Source organism: Sphaerodactylus townsendi, linkage group LG05, assembly GCF_021028975.2.
Source record: "Sphaerodactylus townsendi isolate TG3544 linkage group LG05, MPM_Stown_v2.3, whole genome shotgun sequence".
NCBI lineage: Eukaryota > Metazoa > Chordata > Lepidosauria > Squamata > Sphaerodactylidae > Sphaerodactylus > Sphaerodactylus townsendi.
In genome coordinates, this window is record NC_059429.1 from 56,706,012 (window position 1) to 56,731,801 (window position 25,790).

Below are 25,790 nucleotides of genomic sequence, written 5' to 3' on the forward strand. Positions count from 1 at the left end.
CACATTACTACTACCTGATACTTAACTAGACGTGCCAGGGATTCAACCAGGGATTAAGCAGAGCTATCTCTGAGCCATGGTCCCTCCTTTCTCTCTCTTTACATATACACATATATACATATATACAGGGCAGAGCGAGGGGGAACTGCACTCGGGGCGCACCCGTGCCTTGCGCCCCTGCCGCAGCACTGCCTGCCCCCACCCTGGAACACCCCCTCTATGCCCCGGCCACACCCCCGCACCGGGGTGTGTCTGGGGTGTCACCCCACCACTCTGTGTGTGCTACGCCACTGCATACACACGCATACACATATAAATGTACTAATTTTTTTATTATTTGTGTTTACTATGGTATCATTAGTTAATGAATTAAACATTTTGTTTTGAAAAACTACAGTATACTCACTTAAAGAATCTAGAGGCCACCATCAGCTACACTCTCTCGCATCTTTTTAATATCTGCAACTAGATAGGCATTCCCAACTTTCCCATCTTCCAAAATTTCCACCATAACTTCCCAACTTTCTCAAACTGATGCCAACTTCTTCTGGTACCTCAGAGAAAACATAATGGCAGCTTCAGTTGCCTTCCTGGCAAAACTGAAGCTGGGATGGGAATATGCTGGCCAAAAGCTATGAGGAAACAACAACTGCCTCTACAAGCCTGTGCAGCCACTGCAGCCCCTTTTATGTTCAGACCAGCAGCCACATCAAAGTGAACCCATGAAATTCCTGGCACTTGAAGGAAGACGTGACCTTGCGCTCTTTAAGTGAAGGCATTCAACTATTTGACCCCAAGCTAAACATCGCTTGTGTAGCCCTTTTCATTCTTATAAAGAAAAAAGCTGCATTACCAGGAAAACAGATACCATTGTGCAATCCAGGAGTCTGCAACATCTGTTTGGGCTATCCTGCCCACACAATGACAGCACATAGGAGGCGGGTAAGGGGGGTATAATGGGAATTTTCCACCCCAATTTACCAAGCCTGGTAAATAAACATCAAGGAATTAAGGGAAGGAAAGGCAACATGCACACCCCCCCCCTTTTTCCACCAAAAGTTTTCATTCCATTTCAGCACTTTTCTTTTAAATAAATTCTCTGCTTACTTACACTTCAGTTCACTCACAGTAGAACTAAATGACCTCCCAATCAATTTCTATTACACTTACCCTCACAATAGGCTACTTTTTTACGCCAGCAGCAGAGAGCCCCCACAGTCCAGTTCTGCAGCCAACAGCAAATGCTTGCTTGGAGGAGGCACAACTAGAATATAGCTTGGGCCGTTTCCGCACGGCCAAAAGCAGCGACGCGATGACGTCGCAAATTGCGACGCATCCCAAAAAAAGCGTTCACACAGACAGGCGGAGCTGCGGGCGTCCGCAGCCCCGCAGAAATGTGACGGTTCGCACGGAAGCGCTGCGGAAGCGGCGTCTCGCGATGTTGCGCCTGCGCACTTGCGAAGCCGTGCAGGCCCGACGCCATTTTTGACGACAGCTCCGTGGCGGCTGTTCGCACGAGTGCGGCGTCGATGCGTCACATGGGGAAAAAGAGTGGTTTTAAGCGTTTTCTGAATACACCGTCTTCGCGCCGGTTTAGCGTTTTCGCGACGGCGCGACTGCGCACCTCCGCCGCTGCGCGTGCGAACGCTCTCGCTCTGACGCTTCTTTTTCCGTTGCGACGACGTCATATTTTGCCCGTGCGGAAACGGCCTTGGACAGCTGCATCTCCCTATTGGCTGCTACTCTTTTAATTGCTCAGTAGGGCCTCGTGCCTTCCTTGAATCCCAGTGGACCAGGGCATACTACTCACCTGCTTTAATGCCAGAAATTCTACAAAGTTCTACAAAGATTTAAAAAGCTCTTGAAGCATAAATGTTATCATGGTTATCTTTCCAGATTTTCACTGAAATCCCTCATTCTTTAAAAGTAAAAGGGAACATGTTTTCCTAGTGTCAAGGCAGGTGCAACTGTTTCTTCTTCGGTATTGTATCTTTTGCTGCAATATTAACTGTGTGTTAATATTTTCTTTAAGAAGGATTAGACTAACACCCTTTCTCCTTGAATGATTATTTCATGGAAGTTATCAGTTCAGAATCTTTGTATTACTGATTGTTGTAGGGCTTGTGTTTAGGAAACAAAAGCAACCTTACAATTCGGTTCAGCTGAATTCTGATTATTTAGTCATTTGACCAAAAGAAGAAAACTACCTTACAGTAAGTTGTGGTACATTTTGTCTGATTTATTCAGAAAGATTATGGACCATTTTTCAGATTGTTGTTAAACCTGGTCCAAATATCTCAGTAAGCAAAATCAGAGTGAATCATAGTTCTGTATCCACATTCCAGAAGCAAAGGGGTTTCTCATTTTTGGACAGCATCTTAGGGAGCACACTAAAATAAGGAGAATTAGTTGATGAAGTTAAGCAGTTAAAAACTTCAATAAATCCTAATTTAGCCTCTTCCCCTGTAGCGATATGCCTTTTACCTTATATCTACATGAGGAGAGACAATACAGTCTTCCTTTTTTAATAAAACAAAAACTGGGAATTCAGAAAACCTGCTTAAGCTATCTTTAAAACATTGCAGCATTTTATTGAATATTTGAGACCGTTTTTTTAAAAAAAAAAATGAGGGTGCTGTGATGCCTTTGTTAACCCTACCAATAATGATAGTGCTCTTCCTTGAAAATCATTATTTAAGCCACATGAGGAAAAAAATAAACTGATTCCACAACTGTAAAAAATGCAGATGGATGTTAGATGTGCTAAAGAACCCTGCCCAAACTGATTCCAGAGTTTAAGGATTGACACCCAAGAAACCCCTAGAATAGCCTCACATTGGTCTTTTCTGCACAGCAGAAATAAAATGTCCTGCAGACATTTTTAAAAGAACCATTTTGGCTTTTTGTGTTTGTTCTGCATCAGAAGAGTATGGCCTGGGCTGCTGAGCCCTGCCCCCTGCCCTCCATGCAGGCTGGCTTTTGCCCTCCCTAGGCCCTGGCAACACCTCCTCCACCCCCCTCCCTGCCCCAAGCCCCACCCCTGAGCATGGGAGGTAGAGGTGCCTGGAGGAGGTGTTGCCCCCAGGCCCCATTTCCCCTTGATACGCTTCTGCTCTGCATAGACAAAACAAGGATTACTAGTCAAAATGGGGTTTTTTCCACCTGCCAGCTGACAGAGCTCTTGTCAGTTTCATAGTTGTGCCCACCATTTTATCTTGCTTGTGATTTTCCATCCCGCCCAACATTTGATGAAGGCTTGCAATGGAGGTTTTCTCTGCTTGCAGCTCATCCGCACATGACTTCACTGAAAAAAGTACACAAATAAAGTTTCTTTTGCCTGGCAATCTGATGCATGTATTGTTTTCCATTTTGTTTTGTCTGTTTGGTTGGTTGGTTTGAAGAAGATGTCTGTGAAGTTTGGACAACTCAAATGCACATGTTGCAGATTCTTGTGTTGTGTCATTGTAGCTTTGCAGACATCGTCCTCAAACCAACCAACCAACCAACCAACCAACCAACAAACAAACCAAAATGGAAAAAATGACACATCCATAGGATTGCCAGGCAAAAGAAACTTTATATGTGTACTTTTTTCAATGAAGTCATGTGCGGATGAGCCGCAAGCAGAGAAAACCTCCGTTGCAAGGAGGCTCCTGATGAGGTCAGAAAATGGCAGGTATAACTGCAGCAAAAATGAAAATAAGAGCTGGAAGGCAGGAGTGTCCCCTGCCTGCTTTTGTTCAACCAGGCAAGCCGGAGACATCTTCAACCTGCCTTCAGGGGGGGAAAGTTTGTTTGTTTAGCAATTTCTGAAAAACCCAAGTTGAGAGAAATTAAATGTTTAGAAGATGTTTTGGGGGAGAAAGTTGTACAAACTTCTTCCCCAAAATGCTTGTTATAACTGCCTTAAGACATTACATTTATGCTGTGTGGAAAAGACCATTGTGCTGAACTCCCTTCCCTCCCCAAACTCTTCTATCTACAGGCTCTATCCCCAAATATCCATAAATTTCTGCTACCCTATCTGAACTGTTGTTTATGTGGAAATTCAAGATCCCAGTTCAAATTAATTGGATACTATTGGCATGTTAACTCATTAAGTAATAATATTTTAAGTAATGATCTGGAATGTTTTTGTGCATTTTATGTAATGATCTGGAATGGTTTTACTTAAATAATACCACATCATACAATTCTAAAGATGCACATTCTATTGGAAGTATGCTTCTTTCATGAGTATTACAATATATGGTAAATTCTGCTTTTTAAAAAAATTTGCCCTCATGTGACTCACAGATGGAAGCTGATCCCACTTCTTCACTGTAGAGGAGGTGAGAGACATGGTAGCAAAAATTGAGATTTCATAGAAATACCAGGATTTGAAAAGGATAGAAATTCAAGATCAGTCATAATGCTTGCTGGATGGTTGTGAACTATTATATAAATCAAAATGTGTAGCAAGTTTGTTTTTCAAGGATTTTAGTTTCAGGTAAGCAATTTTCTTTCCTTGGATATTCTTATGGATATTCTTATTTTTCATTATTATTTTTCTTTGCTTTGTGTAGATTATGATGCCACAATGAATTGCTTTCCTGAATATTGGAGGGAAGTTGCATTTTGTATTTAATGGACCTTATAACTTCAATAGGAAACCACAGCAAAAAAAATTAACTTCTTCAGTGTCACAAAAACAAAATGATCTCAAAAGAGCAAGAAAGATAATTCATGTCATCACTACTGAATAATGTTTTTAGAATAAAGATAACTGCACCTCCTGGGGAACTAGAGGTGACTGAAAAAAGCTGGGCAGATTTGATAGACCTCAAATCAAATTACAAGAAGATAGAGCTGTAAGTAATAGATAGTGTTTCAAGAATACTCAGCCCTAGTTCCTGCCTACACAGTTCAGATTATCTGGATTTCTTCTGGTAACAAAATTGCTTTTGTTCCTCAGTGTAATCATGCCTTTGTTGATTGAGCACAGTGTTCATGTAAAAGAACAAAATGACATTTTTCAGAAATCTGTTCAGACAAAACAGAAAAATGAATTTCACATTGTACCTGATTTATACAGATATAGTTGAACTTGTCCCCACCCCCAAACATTTTACTGTTCTGTGCAACCACTAACCCATGCCATAGATCACAGTCTTCTGTCAGAGCACATGCTTTGCATTCAGGAAGGCTACAGGTTCAATAGCTGGCATCACCAGTTAAAGGACCATAGCTAGCAATTGTTGGAAAAAATGAGCCTGGAGAGCCACTGCCACTTAAAGCAAATGATAGGGAGCAAAAGGGCTGAGTCAGGATAAGGTTGCTTCAACAGGGTAACAACAGTGGAACAGTAGAGATATATTTCCTAAAGATGCAATAGAATTCCATTAGCGGATATTAAGAGCTGTTTATTAACAAACTTAGCTGAATTGGTTTAGTTGATTCCTAAAATGTGAGGATTGATTGAAAGATTTATTGAGCTCTCTTCTAGTCATTCAAGAATGAGACCCCATAAACTGATGTGAGATCACATAGATATTTAATAGAGAATGGTCACTTCCCCACAGGCAATACAAATACTGTTCCAAGTTGCCTGTGTTGCCGGCAAGTGCAGGGCCCATCCGGGACGCTGGGATCCTGATGTCAGAATGGGTCATAGTTTTCACATAAGAACATAAGAAAGAGCCTGCTGGATCAGATCAGAGTCCATCTAGTCCTACACTCTGCTACTCGCAGTAACCTACCAGATACCTTTGGAAGCTCACATGCAGGATGTGAGAGCAATGGCCTTCTGCAGCTTTTGCTCCCGAGCACCTGGACTGTTAAGGCATTTGCAATCTGAGATCAAAGAGGATCAAGATTGTAGCCATACATTGACTTCTCCTCCATAAATCTCCTTTTAGAACTATCCAGGTTAGTGGCCATCACCTCCCCCTCCCCCATGGAAGCATATTCCAAACAGCAATCATACGTTGCATGAAGAAATGTTTCCTTTTATTAGTCCCAATTCTTCCCCCCAGCATTTTCAATGTATGCCCCTGGTTTTAGTATTGTGAGCAAGAGGGGGGGGGGGTTCTGTTAACATTTTCTATCCCATGCATAATTTTATAGACTTCAATCATATCCCCCCTCAGATGCCTTCTCTCCAAACTAAAGAGTACCAAATGCTGCAGCCTTTCCTCAAAAGGAAGGTGCTCCAATCCTTCAATCATCCTCATTGCCCTTCTTTGCACTTTTTCTATCTCTTCAATATCCTTTTTGAGATGTGGCAACCAGAACTGAACACAGTACTCCAAGTGCGGTCACACCACTGCTTTATATAAGGCATGACAATCTTTGCAGTTTTATTATCAATTCCTTTCCTAATTATCCCCAGCATAGCATTTGCCTTTTTCACAGCTGCCATGCATTGAGTTGACATTCCCATGGAACTGTCAACTAAGACGCCCAAATCCCTTTCCCGGTCTGTGACTGATAGCACTGACCCCTGTAGTGTGTAAGTGAAGTTTGGACTTTTTGCCCCTATGTGCATCACTTTACATTTTGCTACATTGAACTGCATTTGCCATTTCTTAGTCCAGTCACCTAATTTATAAAGGTCCGCTTGGAGCTCTTCACAATCCTTTGCAGTTCTCACCACCCTACAAAAGAAATCCTGTGTTTCCTTGTGAACCACACATCTGAGAATCTTCCCATCCGAGATTACCCCCCCCCCCCCACCCGAGAATTCCCCATACACTTACTGGCACAAAATGGCAGCCCTCTAGAGAATCCATTCTAATAGCAGCTGCCTGGAGTATCCACCATAATGGTGAATGGGGGTGAGGGTGGGAAATAGAATGCTTCCTGCTGGCCATAATTTGCACAGGCAATCAGAAAGCGTCTGAAACCCGGGTTAAAGGGGAAAAATTGCTAATTTAGCAACTTTAATTTAACCCAGGTTCAGCCAAATACAATGTGTTAGAAGCATTTGGGGGGTGAGTTCCGTGGGAACATTTCCCCCATAATGCCTTATTCACATTCCTGAACCCATTATATTTGGCCTGTACAGAGTCACCCATTGTTTGGGATAGGTTTCTTTCCTCTGGCAGATGGGGGCAAGAGTTAACTTTAATAGCCACAAGATTCCTTTCAAGTCAATGAATTTGTGTAATTGTTACCTGGAAACAAACAAGATCGATATCTTAGCAAAACATCCAGGCATCTACAATGGGTTACCCAGAAAATTCCATTAGGAACCAAAAGCATGGCAATGTAATAAAAGGGTGAGTGTTCCTGAAAAGTCAGAAATTTCATGCAGCTTTATGCATCTTTATTCACAAGCACATGCCACTTAATTCAGTGGGCCCTGGATTGTACCAGGAAGAATTTGCAAATCTCTGAAACCCAGGTTAATATAGTGGATATTAGTTTCTGTTTTGGATTTGATGCAGTCATCACCACATGGAAGTTATGATCCCTTGGGTGTAAGAGTTGCAGTGTTCATAGCCAGAATATCTTCTATGAAGGTGTTTTTTTGGTATCTTAGGAACTTCTGAGTACTTCAAGCATGTTTTAATATACTGGGGTTTCTCTTGTCTTGAGTTGTAGACTAATAGTTGTATCAGCATTCGTATACAATTCTAATGTGGAAAGCGGTAGGTTTAAACCCCCCCCCCCCCCCAACTTAATGTGTGCTACATGTTCATGAAGATTAAATACCTCTTTGCTGGTTTTTACCTTATAATACAGTGATGGTTGAATTCTGATCTTAGCTAATGCTAGGGTGTTTAAAGACAGCATAAGAGCACCTGTAAGCTGTGTGAGCAAAATGGAGGGAGAATTAATACTGTAACTTCAATCCTTGGTTATGATTGACAGCATATGATATGAAATAATAGCCTTTCAAAGGGCACACGTTTTAGTTTCTCAAAGGAATTGTGAAGTTAGTGCATTGCAGGTCAAAGTCCTCAAGCAGCATAATTATCAAAGAAGTGCCAATCCAAAACCATTTTCCATTTTTAAAATGTGCTAATTTATAGGAGAAGTTGATGGTAATTTTTTGAGATCTCAAAGAATATGTTTTACAAAAAATGAGTGCTCAAAGTGCATGATTTTGGTATGCTTTTTCATCATTTCAAACACAATGGTATTTGAAAGAAATGGTCATTTCTTTCTTTGAGGTGTATATAGATTTGGTTTTGGATTGAGTATGCTTCACTGGGCAGTAAGTGGGAGGGGGTAACACAACAATGAAAATGCTGTGGCAAAGTTTCAGGTGTACTCCCCAGAAAGTAAGTTCTATTAAATCAGTATAACTTATTCCAAGCAACTGCATTGGAAGACAATTATATTTCTCTTTGAAAATGTTGCTGGGGTTTCTACTTGCACAATATTAATAAAATCTGTCATCATTTTTTTTGTTATTGTTAAAAATCTGTGAAAGGAAACAGTTTCTGTTTAGGGAGAAGACCTAAAATTCATAGGTTATTATATGACTTGTGGAACCCTTTTGATACATTTTACAGCTTGGTTTCAGGAGTAAGGCTACCAATGGGGGAAAGGTACATATTATTTTCTTTTTGTTCATTTCAAACATTTTTCTCCTTGCTAATAAAACACTAAAAGGTATTTGGTCCATTTCAAGTGGGAAGATGCAACTGATATGGCATATGTAGTCACAGATGGCCCAGGCTAGCCTGGATAGCATGGACCTGGCCAATCTCATCTCAGCAGGATTGGCCCTGGTTAGTACTTTGATGGGAGATAACCAAGGAGGCAGACAGTGGCATACCACCTCTATTTGTCATTTGCCTTAAAAACCCTGTGGGATCACCAGAAGTTGGCTGTGATTTGATGGCTCTTTACACACACCGTCATGGTAAAAAATGAGCATGCTGATTTGTATGCTGATTCAATATTCCACCATCTACTTCAAGAGTAGATTAGCAAAGGCAACTTGACTGGAATTTTTCACTCAAAATGTTGTATTCTGACTTATGCATTTTAGTGATGCACGTCTAAAGACATTTATGTGTGTCCTTTGAACAGAGCTGTGACTTACTGCATGATTTTTGCCAGACATGTGAATAGTTCCAACAGGGTTGTGTTCAGCCTCATGGATGTCTGTTGCTGTATGACCATGAGTACTGACTGTCTCATTTTGTATTTGTCTTCCATATGTAATTAATATCCAAATGTTCTTTCTTTCCCTTTTCCCTTTTTGTAGAAATTATTGAGCCTACTACTACTAGTCCTGTCTCAAGCCCAGGTCAGTATCCACATACATCCCTGAAGTATGATTGGGTACTCTTTCTCACACTATCTCTATCCCAGGAATGGCAACATACATGTTGTCATATTAGCACTTCCGATTATTATTGGGCAGTATGACTTGTGGTCTGCTGCACTGACCTTTTCCTGTCTTTGTTCACTCACTTTCTGTGATGTTTTTTGGGTGAATGCTGTTTTGTCTTGGAAGATTTCTTTCAAGAAAACATGTCTCCATTTCCCTCTGTTTCAAAGATCACACAGCAGATGTACATAGCATCAGTTTAGTCATGAAATGCCTTTGTTTTCTATTCCTTTTGTGATTTTATCTGTGGCAAATTGATTATTGCTTGTTTTGCTGGAAGCAAGGCATGTTGTTTTAGCTCTTCTTTTGTGAATATCATTTCACAAAGTCTATGACAAAATATAGGGACATATTGTTGAGGCAGTATATTTTATGTGACTGTCTTTTACATGGGAAACCTACAAGAAGGATGATGCAAGTTAGGTAAGGAAGTGTTATGGATTTCTACTTATAGTACCAAACCTTCTGAGAGAAGTGTAGCATTTCTGTACCTTCATTTTCTCTGGTCATTTGAAGCTAAAGCCATTCATTGGTCTTTGGAGGAATAATCTATTATTTATTTATTTCCTTTAATTCCTGTAGACCTACACTTTTAGAGATTGTCTCAGTGTTAGGAAACTATGATAAATTAGGCAGAATAGGCAAGTGATATTATGTTTGTTAACAACTTTACAAAAGCCCACTTCCTAAATAAGAATTGAGGAAAACAGATCCATACTGAACAACACATATTCCTAACATTCTGAATTTCCTAACATTCTGTTCCACATTCACACAAGCCTGACCTAGCCTGTCCTAGGCAGCCATACCTCTGAATGCAATGATTCATTACATGTTTTTGTAATGTTGCAATTTTTGTGTGGAAATTTGCCACCATTGAAAACATGCTTTTCTGGTAAAGATTGTTTTTCCTTTGCCTCCACATAGATGTTCATGCATTTTCTATGGAATACACACTGTAGGTTAGCTGTGTTATGAATTAACCTTGAAGTAATTATAATGAAGTCATACTTAGAATTTGTTTGGCATTCAGGTGCTTGGCAGTTCTTTGACTTGCACTGAAATATTTGATATATAGCTTTGCTAGGTCATGCTGTGTTGTCATCATTTCATGTTTGCCGTTGTTATCAAATATGGCAATAAATTTGCATTTTACCAAAATAGTTGCTGAAAGTGTCTTTGTATTGAGGTTGCCAGTTGATGTTCATTTTTGTTAACAATGTGAATTTGAATTGCATGCTCCCAGAACAAATTTCATAGATAAGATGCTTTGTGTGTCTGTATACTTTCCGTACAGTTTTAGAAATCTGCATTTTATGTGCAGCCTAAACATCATCAATAGGTTGGCCTGTTTATCCAAAGGCACTGCAGACCTGAATTGTATAGTACTGAGAAATGGAGACTCAGAACACATCACAGAAATTTGGGGGAAAGAGCTTCCTTTTAAGCACTGAAGGGCATTGGCAGTTTAGGAGTGGTTCACCAATAGTCATGAGTCCTTCCTTCTTCTGTGATAGCCTAGCTTCTTGCTACACCTTCTACACTTGAAAACCAGCCAAAGGTCAGTCAATTAAAGAGAACTCTTAAGGTTCCCTTGAAAAAAGTAGAGAATGCTAAAGTGGGTGGAGGCACACAAATAGGAAAGTAAGGCTGTTTCCGCACGGGCGGAATACAGCGCCCCAGGGACACTAAAAACTGTGTCCCTGGGGAGGGGTTCGCATGGCCAGTGCTGCCGCATCGCACCTTGCCACCCCCAGTGCGAAGGCTGCGCCACTGCCTGCAGCCCTACCAGGACCGTTGGTGCAAACGGTCCTGGGTGTGTGTGCGTCGGCATGGTTTATGCCAACCCACCCCCCACAGCTCCTGTGTGGAAAGGACCTAAGAGTTGATGACAACATTTCTCATCTTCTTTCTTTCTTTCTTTCTTTCTTTCTTTCTTTCTTTCTTTCTTTCTTTCTTTCTTTCTTTCTTTCTTTCTTTCTTTCTTTCTTTCTTTCTTTCTTTCTTTCTTTCTTTCTTTCTTTCTTCATATCTACTTGAAAGGCTTAAAGATTGGAAGAGGGGAGCATAATGACCAGGACTCTCCAGCATTCTCTGTTGGACCTTAAAATCTGATATCTGGACTACAAATTTGATATGTGTTCTGCTATGGTCCATTTTATTTGCCATGTCTGTTACTTGTTCATTATAGTTTTAGTATATCAATGGCATACCTTTGCAGGCCACTAAGTGCTAGTATGCTAATGCTACATGTGAATGGAATAATAAGGGAAAATCAGCACTGAATAGCAGCTGAGAGAGAAAGAAGTACTTTCCTACCTTTCTGCAACATCCTCTGCTAGAATCGGGGGGGGGGGGGGGGAGGGGTGAGAAATTCTCAGCAATCAGGCAGTGATATAGACTGCAGGTTAATCTCTTATCTATCTTCTGATGCATTTAATGCATTTAATAAGTGTTTCAGCACATTATCATGTAGCAATAACACCAGAAGCATACTTACCCGGGCTAACATTGGTGCACTAATGCTACTGGCAAATGGATGAATGTACAATAAGTGCATTTGAATGTGATGGGGAATGTTAACAAGAGGAAAAACTTCATCCATAGCATCATATATGAAGTGGGTCTAACAGTGCAGCTCTAAGGAAATTCATTTCATTTTTTATTTTTTTTTATCCAATGATGAACACACTCAATTAATTTGTTCTTGTGCATCTCCTTCTCCTTCCTCAAATTTTCAGCAGTCCTTAATCATCAACAACAACAAGGTACCCTTATTTCTTTTATTTATTGTGGGAAGGGTGGGAGGTAAACATATGTGAGCATATACCATAAGTATAGCCCATCTACACCAGCATTCTTTGTTCTGACAGGTGTAGCTATCTGAAATCTCAGGCAAAAAAGTCTTTCCCAGCATTGGCTACCTGAGATCCTATAACTGGGGGTGTTGGGAATTGAATCCGGGAACTGTCTGCATGCCAAGTATGTGCTCTTTCACTGAGCTATGACGTTTCCTCCATTGAAGCATTGGGAAGGTTCCCATTTTCTACCTGTTTCTTTTGCCTTGTGTACGTCATAGTGGAGGTAGGTGTACCATGATGTGCTGTTTGTTTGTTGGCTTCTTCTGGACTTGGCTGGCAAGCATTAGATGTTTCTTTGTCTTTGTGCCTCTTTGTGACCTTAGCTCCCCAAAAGGCTCTTCTTCTTTCACCTATTCATCTCAGCCTTACTGGTATTTGAGTTTGGGGCACAATGAAGTGAAGAAAGAATTTTCCTGCTGGTTTGGTTGGTGAGTAGGGCAAGGCATCCCTGGAGCATGTCTGGCTAGGTTTGTTTGTTGATCAGAAAGGATCTGCTATATCGTCTGATCTCTTGTAGTGCACCTGGTCTCCAACTTTTGGCCATAATTATTTAGATTTTAATAGGTGTGTTGAGGTGAATAACTTTCAGATATGGTTGCCTCCTTTTTTCTGACTGGACCCAGAGGCATGTGGTGGGAAAATTATGCATGGAGACAGCCGTTCTCCGGGTTCACGCACCCCTGCTACACTCAGGGGGGTAAGGCTCAGGGGGTGGGGGGCCCCACCCCCACCCCCTTCCCAGCTACCAGCCAGCAGTCAGCAGCTGGCAGTCCCTTCTACCCTCCCCTCTGGGGAGAGCAGAAGCAACTGAGGCTCCGTCCTCATCTCCTTTGCTTTTATAAGCATGGGGGTGGGGCTCTGCCCCATCCATGCCCTCGTGCTTATAAAAGCAAAGAAGACAAGGACAGAGCCTCAGTTGCTTCTGCTTTTCCCAGAAGCGAGGGCAGAAGGGACTGCCGGCTAGGAGCCAGGAACCAGGAGCTGGGAGCTGGGGGGCGAGGCTTGGGGGAAGTGTCCTCGAATTTCCTCGGCCCCACCCATGTTGATGACAACATGGGCGGGGCCAAGGTCACCCAAAGACAACAAGGCAGCCTTGCCATTATTCTGGTCACATGGGGGGCTGTTTTTGCTCTCCCCCATGTGACCAGATTAGTGGCACGCAGGGACAGAGGGTACCCCTTGTCCCTAGGTCCGTATGCCACTGACTGGACCGTTAGGTCTTTAACAAGTGCAGAAAAAGCAGGTGCTACTTTGGGGGGAATAAGATACAATTTCAGTGAAAACATCGAGTTCTTGGCTCTTAGGTCATTATTAAAGATATAGGAGCTCTGGCTGGAGAACAAACTGTTACCCCAATTGGAAACATGAGGAACTTCAGACTGTGGGATACAGTTAACCTTATATTTTGGAAATATGGATTCAGCTCAGTCCAAATGGGAAGCCTTTGACTTGAATCAGCATTAATATTCCACGGATGTGCACACACATCTTTCTCTGCTGCTTATCATTTGGTGAAACCACATACATTGATAGAACTCTGAGCTCTACTAACGATGCATCAGCCATCACAAAGCAATGGTATAACCTGAAATACATGAAATTCACCAAATATAGGTTATTGCATGACATTTTCTAGTGCAGTAAAATTATAAAAGGACATTGGGATATAGGCCAACAGAAGTCACATGCTTGTGGTGCATAAACATGACAATGAGTGGAATTTCATCACTCTGGGGGTGGGGCTTGGCCCCACAGTCCTTTTCATCTCTTGTGCACCATCAGGTCACAAGCTTAGAATGTTAGCAGAGGGTTTAACTGGGTTAACTGACTTGTCAGCACTTAGCTTTAACATTAAATTTAACAAGTAACATTAAATGAACATCTTTTCATTCGATTTTGCCTTACTAGTAATATAAGTTGTTCAAGTTTAATGCTTCTGTTGTTTTGTGTGTCAGAGACACAACTACATTTCTAGACTTTGAGTAGCAATCTAGGATTGTATATCTTCTACTTTAATAGCTGTTTATTCCGTGTTAGAAAATAAAATTGGAGTGCAAATAACGAAGATTTATAAAGTGCTTTCTCAAATGAAAATGTTTATGGACAAACCTACCCCACATTGTATTAGGTGGCTTTCATAGGAAACAGGTAATCAGATAACGGGAGGGTGGAATTACAACATTAGAAATGAACATACTGGGGATTTTTTGCTTTTTTTTGTAAACACCTCCATTCTGGTTTTCATTTTCTTTTGCAGACATCAGTGGCAAAACTTCCACCTTGCCATTAGTTCATATTTTGTGTAACTGACTGTTCACAGTGAAAATTGCTTCTTGCCAAGCAAACTACTAATTAGCTATTGTTTGCTTTCAGTCAACATCAAAAATAATTGGAGGGGAGACTTCCTTAACAAACCCTGAAAATATCATTTGAAAAACCACGAACATAAATGGTTGACATTTTGAAAAGCTGGCACTATGGATACTTCAAATGTGTTGGCAGTGCAGGAGAGACAAAGAGTATGTCTTTCTATGCTGAATTTTATAGTGGACCTTAAAGCTAGAAATTCTGTCCAAAAATTATTGATGCACAAGCCAAATTAAGGATGTGATGATTGAACAGAAAGTTTGTAACAATGACTAAATGACTAACATGGCAAAAATGTGTAGATGAGAAAAGGAAAAGATGAATGAAAACAGATAGCTTGCAAGTAAAGAAAGTGATGGGAGCATAAATAAGAACAGTATATAAAATGTAATTCTTGTATTGTTGATTGGCCAGGAGGAACGCCAGTAAAGATAGAAAACCAGAGAAGAAACCATGGTAGAGGGTATATGCTTTGCATGAATAAAGTCTTAAGTTCAGTCTTCAGCATCATTGGATCACACAGATTACCATACCCTGCCTTAATGCATTCAGAAACACCAGCAATGTCTGTCAGCAGAAACATGCTGGGGATTGTAGTCCTGTGAACTGTACATGCTTCGTATGTGTTTCTCCTTATGTCAAGGGTTATATCTCTTGCATGCAGTTAGAAGCTTTAAAATTAATGTGGTGGTAGATGAGCAGAGGCATATGGGGGTGGGAGGATGGAGACAACACTTGATTCTTGAAGCTGAGCCAGCCGCGGGGGCTGCTGGAGCTCACAGTTCTTCCCTCCCAGCTGGGGAAGACAGGACTGGGAGCTCCGGTGGCCAGCTCAGCTTCTCACAGCTGAGCCAGCTGCTGTGGCTGCAGGGGCTCCCAGTCTTTCCCTCCACAGCCAGGGAAGGCAGGACTGGGAGCTCCAGTGTCTGGGTCAGCTTTGTGCCTCCGGCTGGTGGCGAGGAACTAAGCAGGGTGCCACGGTCTGCAGCCAGCTCCTGGGGACTGGGAGCCAGCTGCAGGCTCCGCATCCAGCTCAGCTCTTCGCCTCCGGCCAAGGGCGCAAACCATTTGGTCACATGGGAGGCCGTTCAGTACCCCCACATGACAAAAGACGGGCGTCTGGGGACATGGGTTACCCCATGTCCCTAGGGCCATACGCAACTGTAATGAAAATACTCTTGCATTACAAACAGAGCTATCATACATTCTTCGGGCTTCTGAAAAAGTATTGCCAGCATCCAGACTTTTATTTTATTAACAATGCTTAATTACAACAGATGTGTGATATAACACAATGTATTTATCATGTTTGCACCAAGAACAGTTTTGTAGCTTCACTGAAGATATCTCATAAAACTGAAATCAGTTTCATGGCAGCACTTTGTAAAATGTTTAAAGACAAGTATGCTCAAATGGCTTTCACAAGAAGACAAGCATGCTCAAATGTCTTCCAAACTAACAATCCAGAAGGCAGAACTATATTTGGAACTTAAGTTGTTCACATTCCTGTGAATGCTTTTTCTTAATTAACTGGTTGTTTTAAAACAATAAAAGGAAAACATATGTTTTGGTTAAAAGCAAAATGTGTCTTTGTATGTTACAAATATTTCTTCTTCCTTTAAAAGAAAAAGAATTGGTTTTTATACTCCTATTTTCTCCACCTTTAAGGAGACTCAAAGCAGCTTACAATCAATCACCTACCTTTCCCTTCCCCACAGCAGACACCTTGTGAGGTAGGTGGGGCTGAGAGAGTTCTGAGAGAAACTGTGACTAGTTCCAAGTCACCCAGCAGTCTTCATGAGTAGGAGTGGGAAAACAAACATGGTTCACCAGATTAGAGTCTGCCACTCATGTGGGAAATCAAACCCAGTTCTCCATATTAGAGTATTCCGCTTTTAACCACTATACCATGCTGGCTCACTGAATTTTGAGCTGACTTGCCTATACTGGTGACTTGAATGTGCCTGCACTAGGAAACAAGTTGGGCAAAATAGTATAATAAAGTAGTAGAAGTAGCGTTTGAATTTATATCTCCCCTTTCTCTCCTGTAGGAGACTAAAAGGGGCTTCCTTTCCCTTCCCCATTCACAACAAACACCCTGTGAGGTGGGTGGGGCTGAGAGAGCTCTGAAGAACTGTGACTAGACCAAGGTCACCCAGCTGGCATGTGTTGGTAAAAAAAGTAAAGCTACTTTTGCTGCTTTGTAGGCATGTGGAAATGCCAATGTAACATAAACTGCCATAGATAAAGGCAGGGTTGGCTGCATCATAATGACAGTGTTTTCTATATAGTGCGTTCCAGAATAGAAGAAGCTTCCCTTTGGTTTGCATAGTTAGTAGACACTACTTAAAAACATGTTAGTTTCCATATGTTAGTTTTTCCCCCTCTAGTATCAACAGTGCAGGGGAGGGATAATCTTTCTTTATTCACACAACTAGAAAGAATGCTGGCCAACAACTCGGAAACATGAACATGTGATGGAAATGAAGATGCTTCGGTAGATGCTTGGCCTGACTCTTTTTGATTGAGTTACAAACGAAGACATATGACAAAGACTTGGAATTACACCAATAACAAAGAAAATGAGGAAAGCATGGCTCAGGTGGTATGAGCACATTAAGCGACTGGAGGAGACTTCTGTTGCAAAAAAAAAGCCTTAAACTTTGACACTGGAGGCCACCACCCACATGGAAGGCCAAAGAAACAGTGGATGGACAGCATTGCTGAAGACATGTGTGCTGTCAATCTTACTCCTGAAAATGCCCAAAATTTAGCTATTTGGTGAAGAAAATGTCAGTGCTAACCCCCTCAATATAGCCCAAGAAGAAGAAGAACTACTAGTAAGACAAAATAGAGAGTGAATGATCGTAGATGTTCTAGGAAAACTGCTTCTTAAGAACAAGGAAGCATTTTAAGGAAAAGTATCATAAAAGTGTCAAAATTGGGACTAAAGACTCTAGTCTTAGTCCCAAGAGCTTCTCAAGAGAGTTCCTGATCAACTAATCAGCTGTGCCCATAGGCAGAGCTACCACGGGGCGGGGCGGGGTGGGGCACCATGCTCCAGGCGCATGCCATTGGGGTCACATGGGGGCGAAAAATCACCCCCGACCCCTCTCCATTCCCCACAAACCCCCTTCCCCCCACACACACCTCTTTACCTTAGTTTAAAGCAGCCTGCTGGGAACTACACTTCCTGGTGTAGGAAAAGCAGCCTGCTGGGAACTAACTTCCCAAGAGATCTTGTGAACCCCACTCCCCCACACTCCAGTCAGGATAAAGCAACTTGCTTTCCTGTTTTCATGTTCACATGCATCCGTGCAAAGGCAGCGATTGAAGCCCATGGAAACAATGCGGGTTGCTGTTGCGCCTTTGCATTGAGGCGCGTCTATGTTTTAATTATTTACTTCCCACCAATGCATTGCTACACAAGCATGCACAAATGAACCCCCCACAGCCATGCTGACGTTTCACAATACTACGATTCAACCATCTGTACCTGCGTGGCTACACAGATGTAAGCCACAAAATTTAAAAAAGGAAATCACAGCCAAATAAAATGCCATTCGCTCGCAAGCGGCTGCAACCTGGGATTGTTCAAAAGTCTTGCAAATAGTGCAATTCTCAGAAAACCCGGGTTGGGGAAAATAACCCAGGGCAGACTTGGGGGAAATAACCCAGGGCAGGATCTGTGCAAATCCCCTCCCCCATGGTTTCTTTCCCATTCTAAACCCATGTGTATTTGCCCGTGTGGAGTGTGCCTAAGTCTAGAGTGATTGCTTATCATTCTAGATATACATTAAGTTACATATCTTCCAAATTAGATAAAATATTTCACAACATTGGGACACTAAGGCCACAGAAGAGATGGGCAGAATTCCAGGGGGAAGGGATTGCCAGAGTTTTGGGATCCTTCATCTTGCTGAATTGCTCCTCCCAGGGATCCAGCCAGTCATATTTATTTGGTACATACACAAGCTCTAGCTTAAGTAAGGTGGGTAGTGAATCTCAGCAGCTATTCTTTTCTTAGGCCCGTTCTGCATGGGCCAACACCAGTGCTCTCGGGATTGGTAAAAATAACGTCCCTGGAGCGCTGTGCTTTTTCCCCGCAACCGGTGGGGAAACGCTGTTTTAAAACTCACTCAATGAGCAAGGTTTTTTGGGAAACAGCATTTCCCAGCCAGCGCCATGCAAACGGCACTAGGGTGGAGGTGCCACTGTTAGACTCCTCCGGTTTTCCCCTCACTTACCTTCTGTCCCTACGGACAAGGAAGCATCCCCCTGCTTACCTTCAACCCCACAGGGACAGAAGGTTAAGTGGGGAAGCTGAAAAGGGGGAGCCTCTAAGCGGAGGTGCCTCTGCAGGTCATGGTGGCTTCAGGGCCACCCACATGGGACCTTACTAGTGGTCCTGAGGCTCCACCAGTATAAATTATGCCGGTGTGCAGCTGCTTCTCCAGAACAGGCCTTAGAGCTAACAGTGGGGTTTTTTCCTATTATTTGAGCAAGTTTTACTCCCATAATGTTTTTGTTTAGGTTTCATATGTTTCTGCACAAATGTTTGTAGAGAAATACCCCTATCTGTCCTTAACTCCATTTTGCAGATCTATTGATCCATGCTCTATGAACTGGCTAGGAATTAGATATGGTATTGATTCCACAGGTAATGAAATGAACTTACAGATTTGAAAACTGGCTACTAGTGGTATCTAGTTATAATTTACCAGTGTTCCAACCCTGAAATTGATTAGAAGGATCTTCATTTTGAAAATATTTATTGTTGGAGAGAGGGGTTGAAATAAGGCATTGGAAAGGAAAATCCTGTTAACAGTGTAGTAGAAAATAATTTGTGACTTTCTTCATTGATTCAGTTGATCAAATGTTTTTATTTAAATTAGGTTTCTCTATGAGAAGTATTTGTTTTTCCTTCCATTACTAAATTAGTAAGTATTCCAATTTTAATGAAGTCAATTTGAGCTTCCAGTTCATCCACTAATTTCTTGCCATTGTTATTTATTTGCAATATTTAAAACATTCATGGGCACTAAAATAATAAACATTTTGAGGCTGAAGAACCACAGGGGAACCACATTAACCTTACAGTCTATAATACTTGTCCATTTTTCTTGATTAATTATTGCCTACATTTTGCAACCTAAGAACTTGTAGGGATGAAAGATGTTTTCATACTGATCCTTTTGGTCAATAAGTCTCTTAGGCTCATTCCGCACACGCAGAATAATGCACTTTCAAGCTGCTTTCAGGGCTCTTTGAAGCTGTGCGGAATGGCAAAAACAGTTGTGAAAGCAGCTTGAAGGTGCATTATTTTGCGTGTGTGGAATGAGCCTTATATAATTATTCAGTTTCACCATTTCTTTTATGGAGGAGAAACTGCTTTTGGTGTTATCATTAAGAAAATAACTTGTGCAAAACTTTCGTATGATATTTTCTTAGGGTTTCCAACCATGGATTTTTCCTTTTTTTCTCTGCAAACCAAGACTTGCTAAGCTGAAATCTGTCTTCAGTAAGTAATTGGGAAAATAAGTCTTCATTTCTCTTATATCTCACACTTGCATGTTGAATCATTAAACAAGGTGATGTAAAAAGTCATTCATGTTCAGGGGAAGTCTTTCTTCATTGCATTAATATTATTATTTTATTTCCAACTAAGTATGCACCACATATCCATGAAGTTCAAGGTGGCATATAAACATTAAAAAGCTACAGAAGATAAGTAATACAGTAATTAAGTATGCAATCACAAGCACAAACAATTATAAACTAGCAAAACGAATCAGTGGAAAGGCGTCTGTGGGTTGGATCCTATCAATTGTAAATGGAAGGAATTCATGAAACAGATCTCTGCCCCTTTCCCCTGCAGCCTAGGGAAATTTCTGGAGATGTTGGGGTGGGTGGGGGTGGAACCAGATATAAGTGGAGTTTGGGGAAGAGGGGGTCTTCAATGGGATATAATGCCACAGAGTGCACTTTCTAAAGTGGTCATTTTCTCCACGGGATCTGATCTCTGTCTCCTGGAGATCCAGTGTAATAGAGGTAAATATCCAGCTACCACCTGGGGGTTGTCAATCCTACTACAGCTTCATGCGTTCACAAATTATTCCTCAGTGTTGGGGGACACTTAACAATCGAGTAGGAAGTATTTCAGGGGGCAAACCCAACCCTGTCTTCTTGGGTGAACTCTTATTCCATTTGCCAAAGAGCTTGTCCAAAAGTTGGTATGATTTCAGCTCTTTTTCTCATCAAGCTGCACCTTCCTTCAATAGCTTCCCCACTTTATTCCCAAACTTCTCCAAAGTGCAAAAGCAGCTTTTCATTGGGCACAGTAGTCTGCAAGGACAGGGAGAAAAATTTCATCGAATCCAGCTTGAGATTTTTTTTGGGAAAACACCCACGATTTCACACTTTTGCTGAAGGTAAAACTTATTGAATTCTAAGAATGCTGACTAACACTGATGTTCTCTCAGTATGTCTTAAAACCATTTCAGCTGAAGTTGAAATTTTCATCAGAGAATGAGAAGAATCGCTTTAAAAATGTTTTATATATTTAATCTTGTCAGTTTATTCATATGCTCCGGTAGAGTTACTCAGGATCAGCCAGACAAAATTGACTGAGCTGGAATAGAAATAATAATACAAAGAATGAAATGGAAACAGTAATGCAAAGCCCTCCCCCCAGGCTGAAGCATCCCTTTTTATTTTTATACAGAATGAATGATAAGTGGGAAATAGATAAAAATCAGCATGAAAATATGTAACTTGTGCAGATTGTAACCTCTGCTGAAATAGTTTAACCTTAATTGCCTGGAGTCTTGTACACTTGAGACAAAGAAATCCTTGCATGTGAGCATAACCATAATTGCACCCCTGGGGCAGACTGAGAGGAAAAAGGGACCCTGTAAAAGGACCCCACACCCTGAAAGGCATGAGAGAGAAAGCCAGATTGCCTGCCTCTTCCTGCAAGCCCCACACCAGGCCCACTTTCCTGTGCAGGGCTCAAGTGAGGGCCATGCATCTTATAACTGATCTGAAGCCCCCAAAGTGGAGGCAAGAAAAATCCTGGCGGCCATAAGGAGCAATCTGATTCCATCCCCAGTGCTGCTGCTGCTCTCCTTTTCTGCTGAAAGTGACTGGAGAAAACAGTGTGAGAATGTACAATATGCAAAATATGTGGTTCATCACCTGTAATCCAGAATGCTGTTTTTTACACATTCAGTGTCACCGGGAAAGGTTGTTTGTAGAGATGGATGTACATATGGAGCTTTTTCTTCCATTTCATTTCAGCGATGGAGAATGTTTTTGCGCCACTAGAAAAGAGTGAAATATTTCAGTAGAAGTAAATAGGCATTGGAAGGATAGCATGGTCTGAACGAAAGAGCAAATAATGTGTTTCATTATGTACTTGTTTGAGTTGTAGCACTTTTGTTACCGCCCAGGAAAATAAACAAAATATTTTCCTGAGTCAGGTTGCCTGACTACACTGGTTCCATGTCAAGATGCAGAGACTGGTGTAGTTCAGACGCCTCTATAAGGCTTGCAAAGATCGTGAATGTGTGATTATGTCAATGTTGTATGGTTTCCTTCTTGCCTCTGCCCTTCTTAAGTATAATGAGAGCCCCTTTAGAGTTGAATTCATAATTTGCCCACTGTTTAGAATTTTAGTTTGACTAGGGTCCCCAGTTAGCTTAAGATTTTGTTATTGTTAAATTAGGAGATTCTTATGTGTTTGTATTGTACTGTGTTCCCTAATGTTTAAGTTTAAAAATGTTATTTTAAGATTTGTGTTTGCCAGCAAAACCAGCAGCCTGTAGAGGCTGATATTAAGGGACAAGGAAGTTGGCTCTGGAGACCAACACCCAGCTGACTCCTTAGCAAAGACAAAGACCCCCTTTGGATTTGCAAATCAAATCTAATGGCAGCACCCAGAGGTCCCCAGCCGTTGGAAGATGTGCAGGGACCACCATTGGACAGTTTGAACTTTTCTTTGTTGCAGAGATGAGGCGCGGGAGCCTCAGGGCATTACTGAAGGAAACAGCCATCTGATAAAGAAGATAGCTGGGTGCGGTAGCGAGCCCACCTAAATTTCCTGAATGGCCCTTATCGGCTTTCCTTTCAGCACCATTGCGAGATCTTGCAGGACTACATTTGACAGCGGGATTTCATAATCCCATTCAAAGTTGTAATTGTATCTCCCTTTTGTATTGTTGTTTTCTTACTGGTGCTTGGTAAGGGACTCGCCCCCTGACTTCCCCTTTCCACCTGCCCCTTTGCCCCTTTGAAGTTTGGGAATAAAAGTTCTTGCACTTGGTTGCAAGGTGCAATTCTCCTGCCTGAGCTGTGACCATCACCTCCGAATAAAATATTTTGCTTTGAAGAACGCCGGCTTCTTGCGCCTCATTACGTTGCTGAGCTGAAATCTCTATTGTTACCTGAGCAGCAGCGGTAACACTTTCTGTTTTAAGAGCTGAGGAGTCATATGCAAAAGTAATTAAATTGAAATATTTAGAGGAATTATAAAAGCAGTTGTGTGGTAGGGAAAATGTTTCTTTGAAAAAATTATTCATTGTTACTACATCATAGATGGGAATGATAGTAGCAAATGCAAGTTTCAAAAAAGGTTATAAAATATCCAGGATAATATCGAAAACAAACTGTGAGATAAAGGTAAATGTTTCAATACAACAGGAGATTCACAGTATGGACTGCATGATTCCAAAAGAGTTGTTTGGACACAGAAAAATCACAGCTTCTAGTACAAAAATGAGATAAAATGACAGGATTGGAAGCAGGTCATCCTGAATTCCCTATTTTCTAAAACTGTAGGCAAAATGCAAATCTCCTCATGGACAATTAAAATATGAATCAGCTTTGCTACAAATCTGAGGAGTTCCAGTCAGAAATCTATTTTGAGATGCTTTTTATGTTGTTTTTAATCCAGCACATGAAAGCCAGTGTTCCAAATAAAAATTAGAATACCCAGCCATTTCAAGCACCTTATGCATTATTTTGATTGAGCTATTTTTTCCCCATTTCTTCTGGTTTTTGTAAATATACTTCTGGATACCATAAGGACTTGATAAGGACACAAAGAATTCTGCTATATTTTGAAGTTTGATAATATACAGAGGATTCTATTTATTTAGTTATTACTTATTTCCATAATTGTGGTATATACTAGGAATGTTTCTTCCTTTTACTGCCATGTCACTAGGGAACTGTTTCTTAACTTCACTTCCAATATATTGCTAACATACACAGTGGCATAGCACAAATTGGGCAGGGTGGGGTGCAATGCCACGGCGGAGGCGTGACCAGTCCGTGGAGGGGCTGTGGTGTGGCATTCTAGGGCGAGGGCTGGCAGCACTGCGGCAGGGGCGCAGGGTGCGCGCACACCCTGGGCAGAGTTTCCCCTTGCTCTGCCTCTGAACATACAGCTTGTTTTAAAAAGCAAGATTTTTCCTTCTGGCCTTTGAGCTTGTAGCTAACCCTCAACTAATGTGAACCAGTGTTGCAATTGTTACAGTTATGGACTTTGGTAAGGGAGATCTGGGTTCTAATCCCTTTTCATTTTTGTTGTTCTCTTGGCTCAGTCATCCAGCCTAAATACACAGATAAGTAAGAAAGGAGGTGCTGTGAGTTCTCTGGGTAAATGTCAGTGTTCACTTGCCAAGATGCATACTCATCAGAAATAGTGTAGCTAATGGATGAAAGGGCCAGAGTGTTTTAGTATATATGTGAGTCTATGACAGTAAGAGAATCTGAAAATAGATTAAAGATTTTTATACATTGTGAAAAAATATTTGTTCTGTATTTCAGTTTAGGATTGCCTTCAAATGTGACATTCCACAAAACAGCATAGCATTTCCCTTCTGAGTCATTATTTTTAATGAATATGGTTTTAGACAAGAGTATGTGGTAGTCTGCATCAACTAGGCTTGGTGATTTTGTAAACCCAAATCACACAACCCCTCCCCCCAAAAAGCCACATCAGTTCTTTTATTTTTTTTACTCACAAAACCCCCAGGTGTATTTGAAAAGCTGAATACACCTGAAACTGAAAAAACTGAATAACATTTGACTTTTTTTGGATTTCTTTCCCACCCCCTGGAAGCCAGCAGGGGAGGGAGAAAGAGATAGATCCTATGTGGAGGGAGGGTGAACTAGGTTAGCCTCTCATGGGAGGGGAGATCACAGAGATCTTTTGTGTCCCATTGTTCTAGCCCAGCTCTTGGAAGCCAGCAGAGGAGGAAGAAAGAGATAGATCCTACGTGGGTGGACTGAGCTTGGTCTGAGCTTGGCCTAACACACATGATCTTCCCACCTCCCATATCTTCCAGTTCCACTGGGCTGGAAGACCATGGGAGAGGGAGATAGGGATGTTGTATGTCGGGCTGACCTAGCTCAGCACAGCACGCAAGATCCACCCGCCTCCCATGCAATCCCCACACACACACACACACAGGCTCAAACAGAGCTGAATGTGTTTGAGTTTTTTTTCAGGAAACCTGAATATTTTCCCAAATCAAATATTCAGGTTTTTTGGGTTTTAAAATAATTTTAAGGTCAGAAAAACCCAAATCCAAATTTTACTGATTTTGTTTTATTTGCTCAAGCCTAGTATCAACTGAAAATGACATATGGTCATCTCTGTGGTTAGGCAATTTTATTCAGAAATTCAAAAGCTATGCAATTCGTCACCATTCATTCACCAATTCTTTGACTAATTCCCAAGTTATAATTTTTAATCATAGAAGTGATATTCTCACATCATTTTATGCAATACAGCAGTTAAATGTATGCTTCTTAAACAACTTCAACATGATTATCACAATGGCTTAGAAATCCTACATCTTGACTTATGAACAGTTATGTGAATAAATTCTTCCCAAGTTACAATTTTACTTGCTTGCCTTGAATGTAAAACACTCTTTCACCAAAAATCAGAAAGGAGAGACTATTAAGTGCAGCTCTTGTACAGCAACTTTGACCATGTTCCATGGCAGTGCTGGACAATGGGTGATACACTTTCATCGAAAGAATATTTTCAGGTTGTGGAGTTTCTGGGTTGATATGGAGTTAGTTCTAGACAGCAAGATTTTCCTGATATTTCGCACTTGCATCTGTGGCTCCCATGATCCTCTGAAGATGCCAGCCACAGATGCAGGCTTAAACGTCAGGAAAGAATGCTGCTAGAACACGGCCATACAGCCCAGAAACCA

General features: G+C 41.4%; 1 protein-coding gene across 3 annotated transcripts in view; it reads left to right on the forward strand.

The window, feature by feature from the left end:
- The window catches only part of NEGR1 (neuronal growth regulator 1), a 744,190-nt gene that overhangs the window by 567,476 nt on the left and 150,924 nt on the right, over positions 1 to 25,790 (forward strand). The window contains exons 7-8 of one of the 3 annotated variants that reach the window (XM_048495755.1): positions 9,203 to 9,244; positions 12,070 to 12,096. The exons of the other annotated variants lie outside the window; for them this stretch is intronic. Of the exons in view, the coding sequence (XP_048351712.1) occupies positions 9,203 to 9,244; positions 12,070 to 12,096 (69 nt within the window). The remainder of the gene's footprint in view (positions 1 to 9,202; positions 9,245 to 12,069; positions 12,097 to 25,790) is intronic. 3 annotated transcript variants of the gene reach the window in all.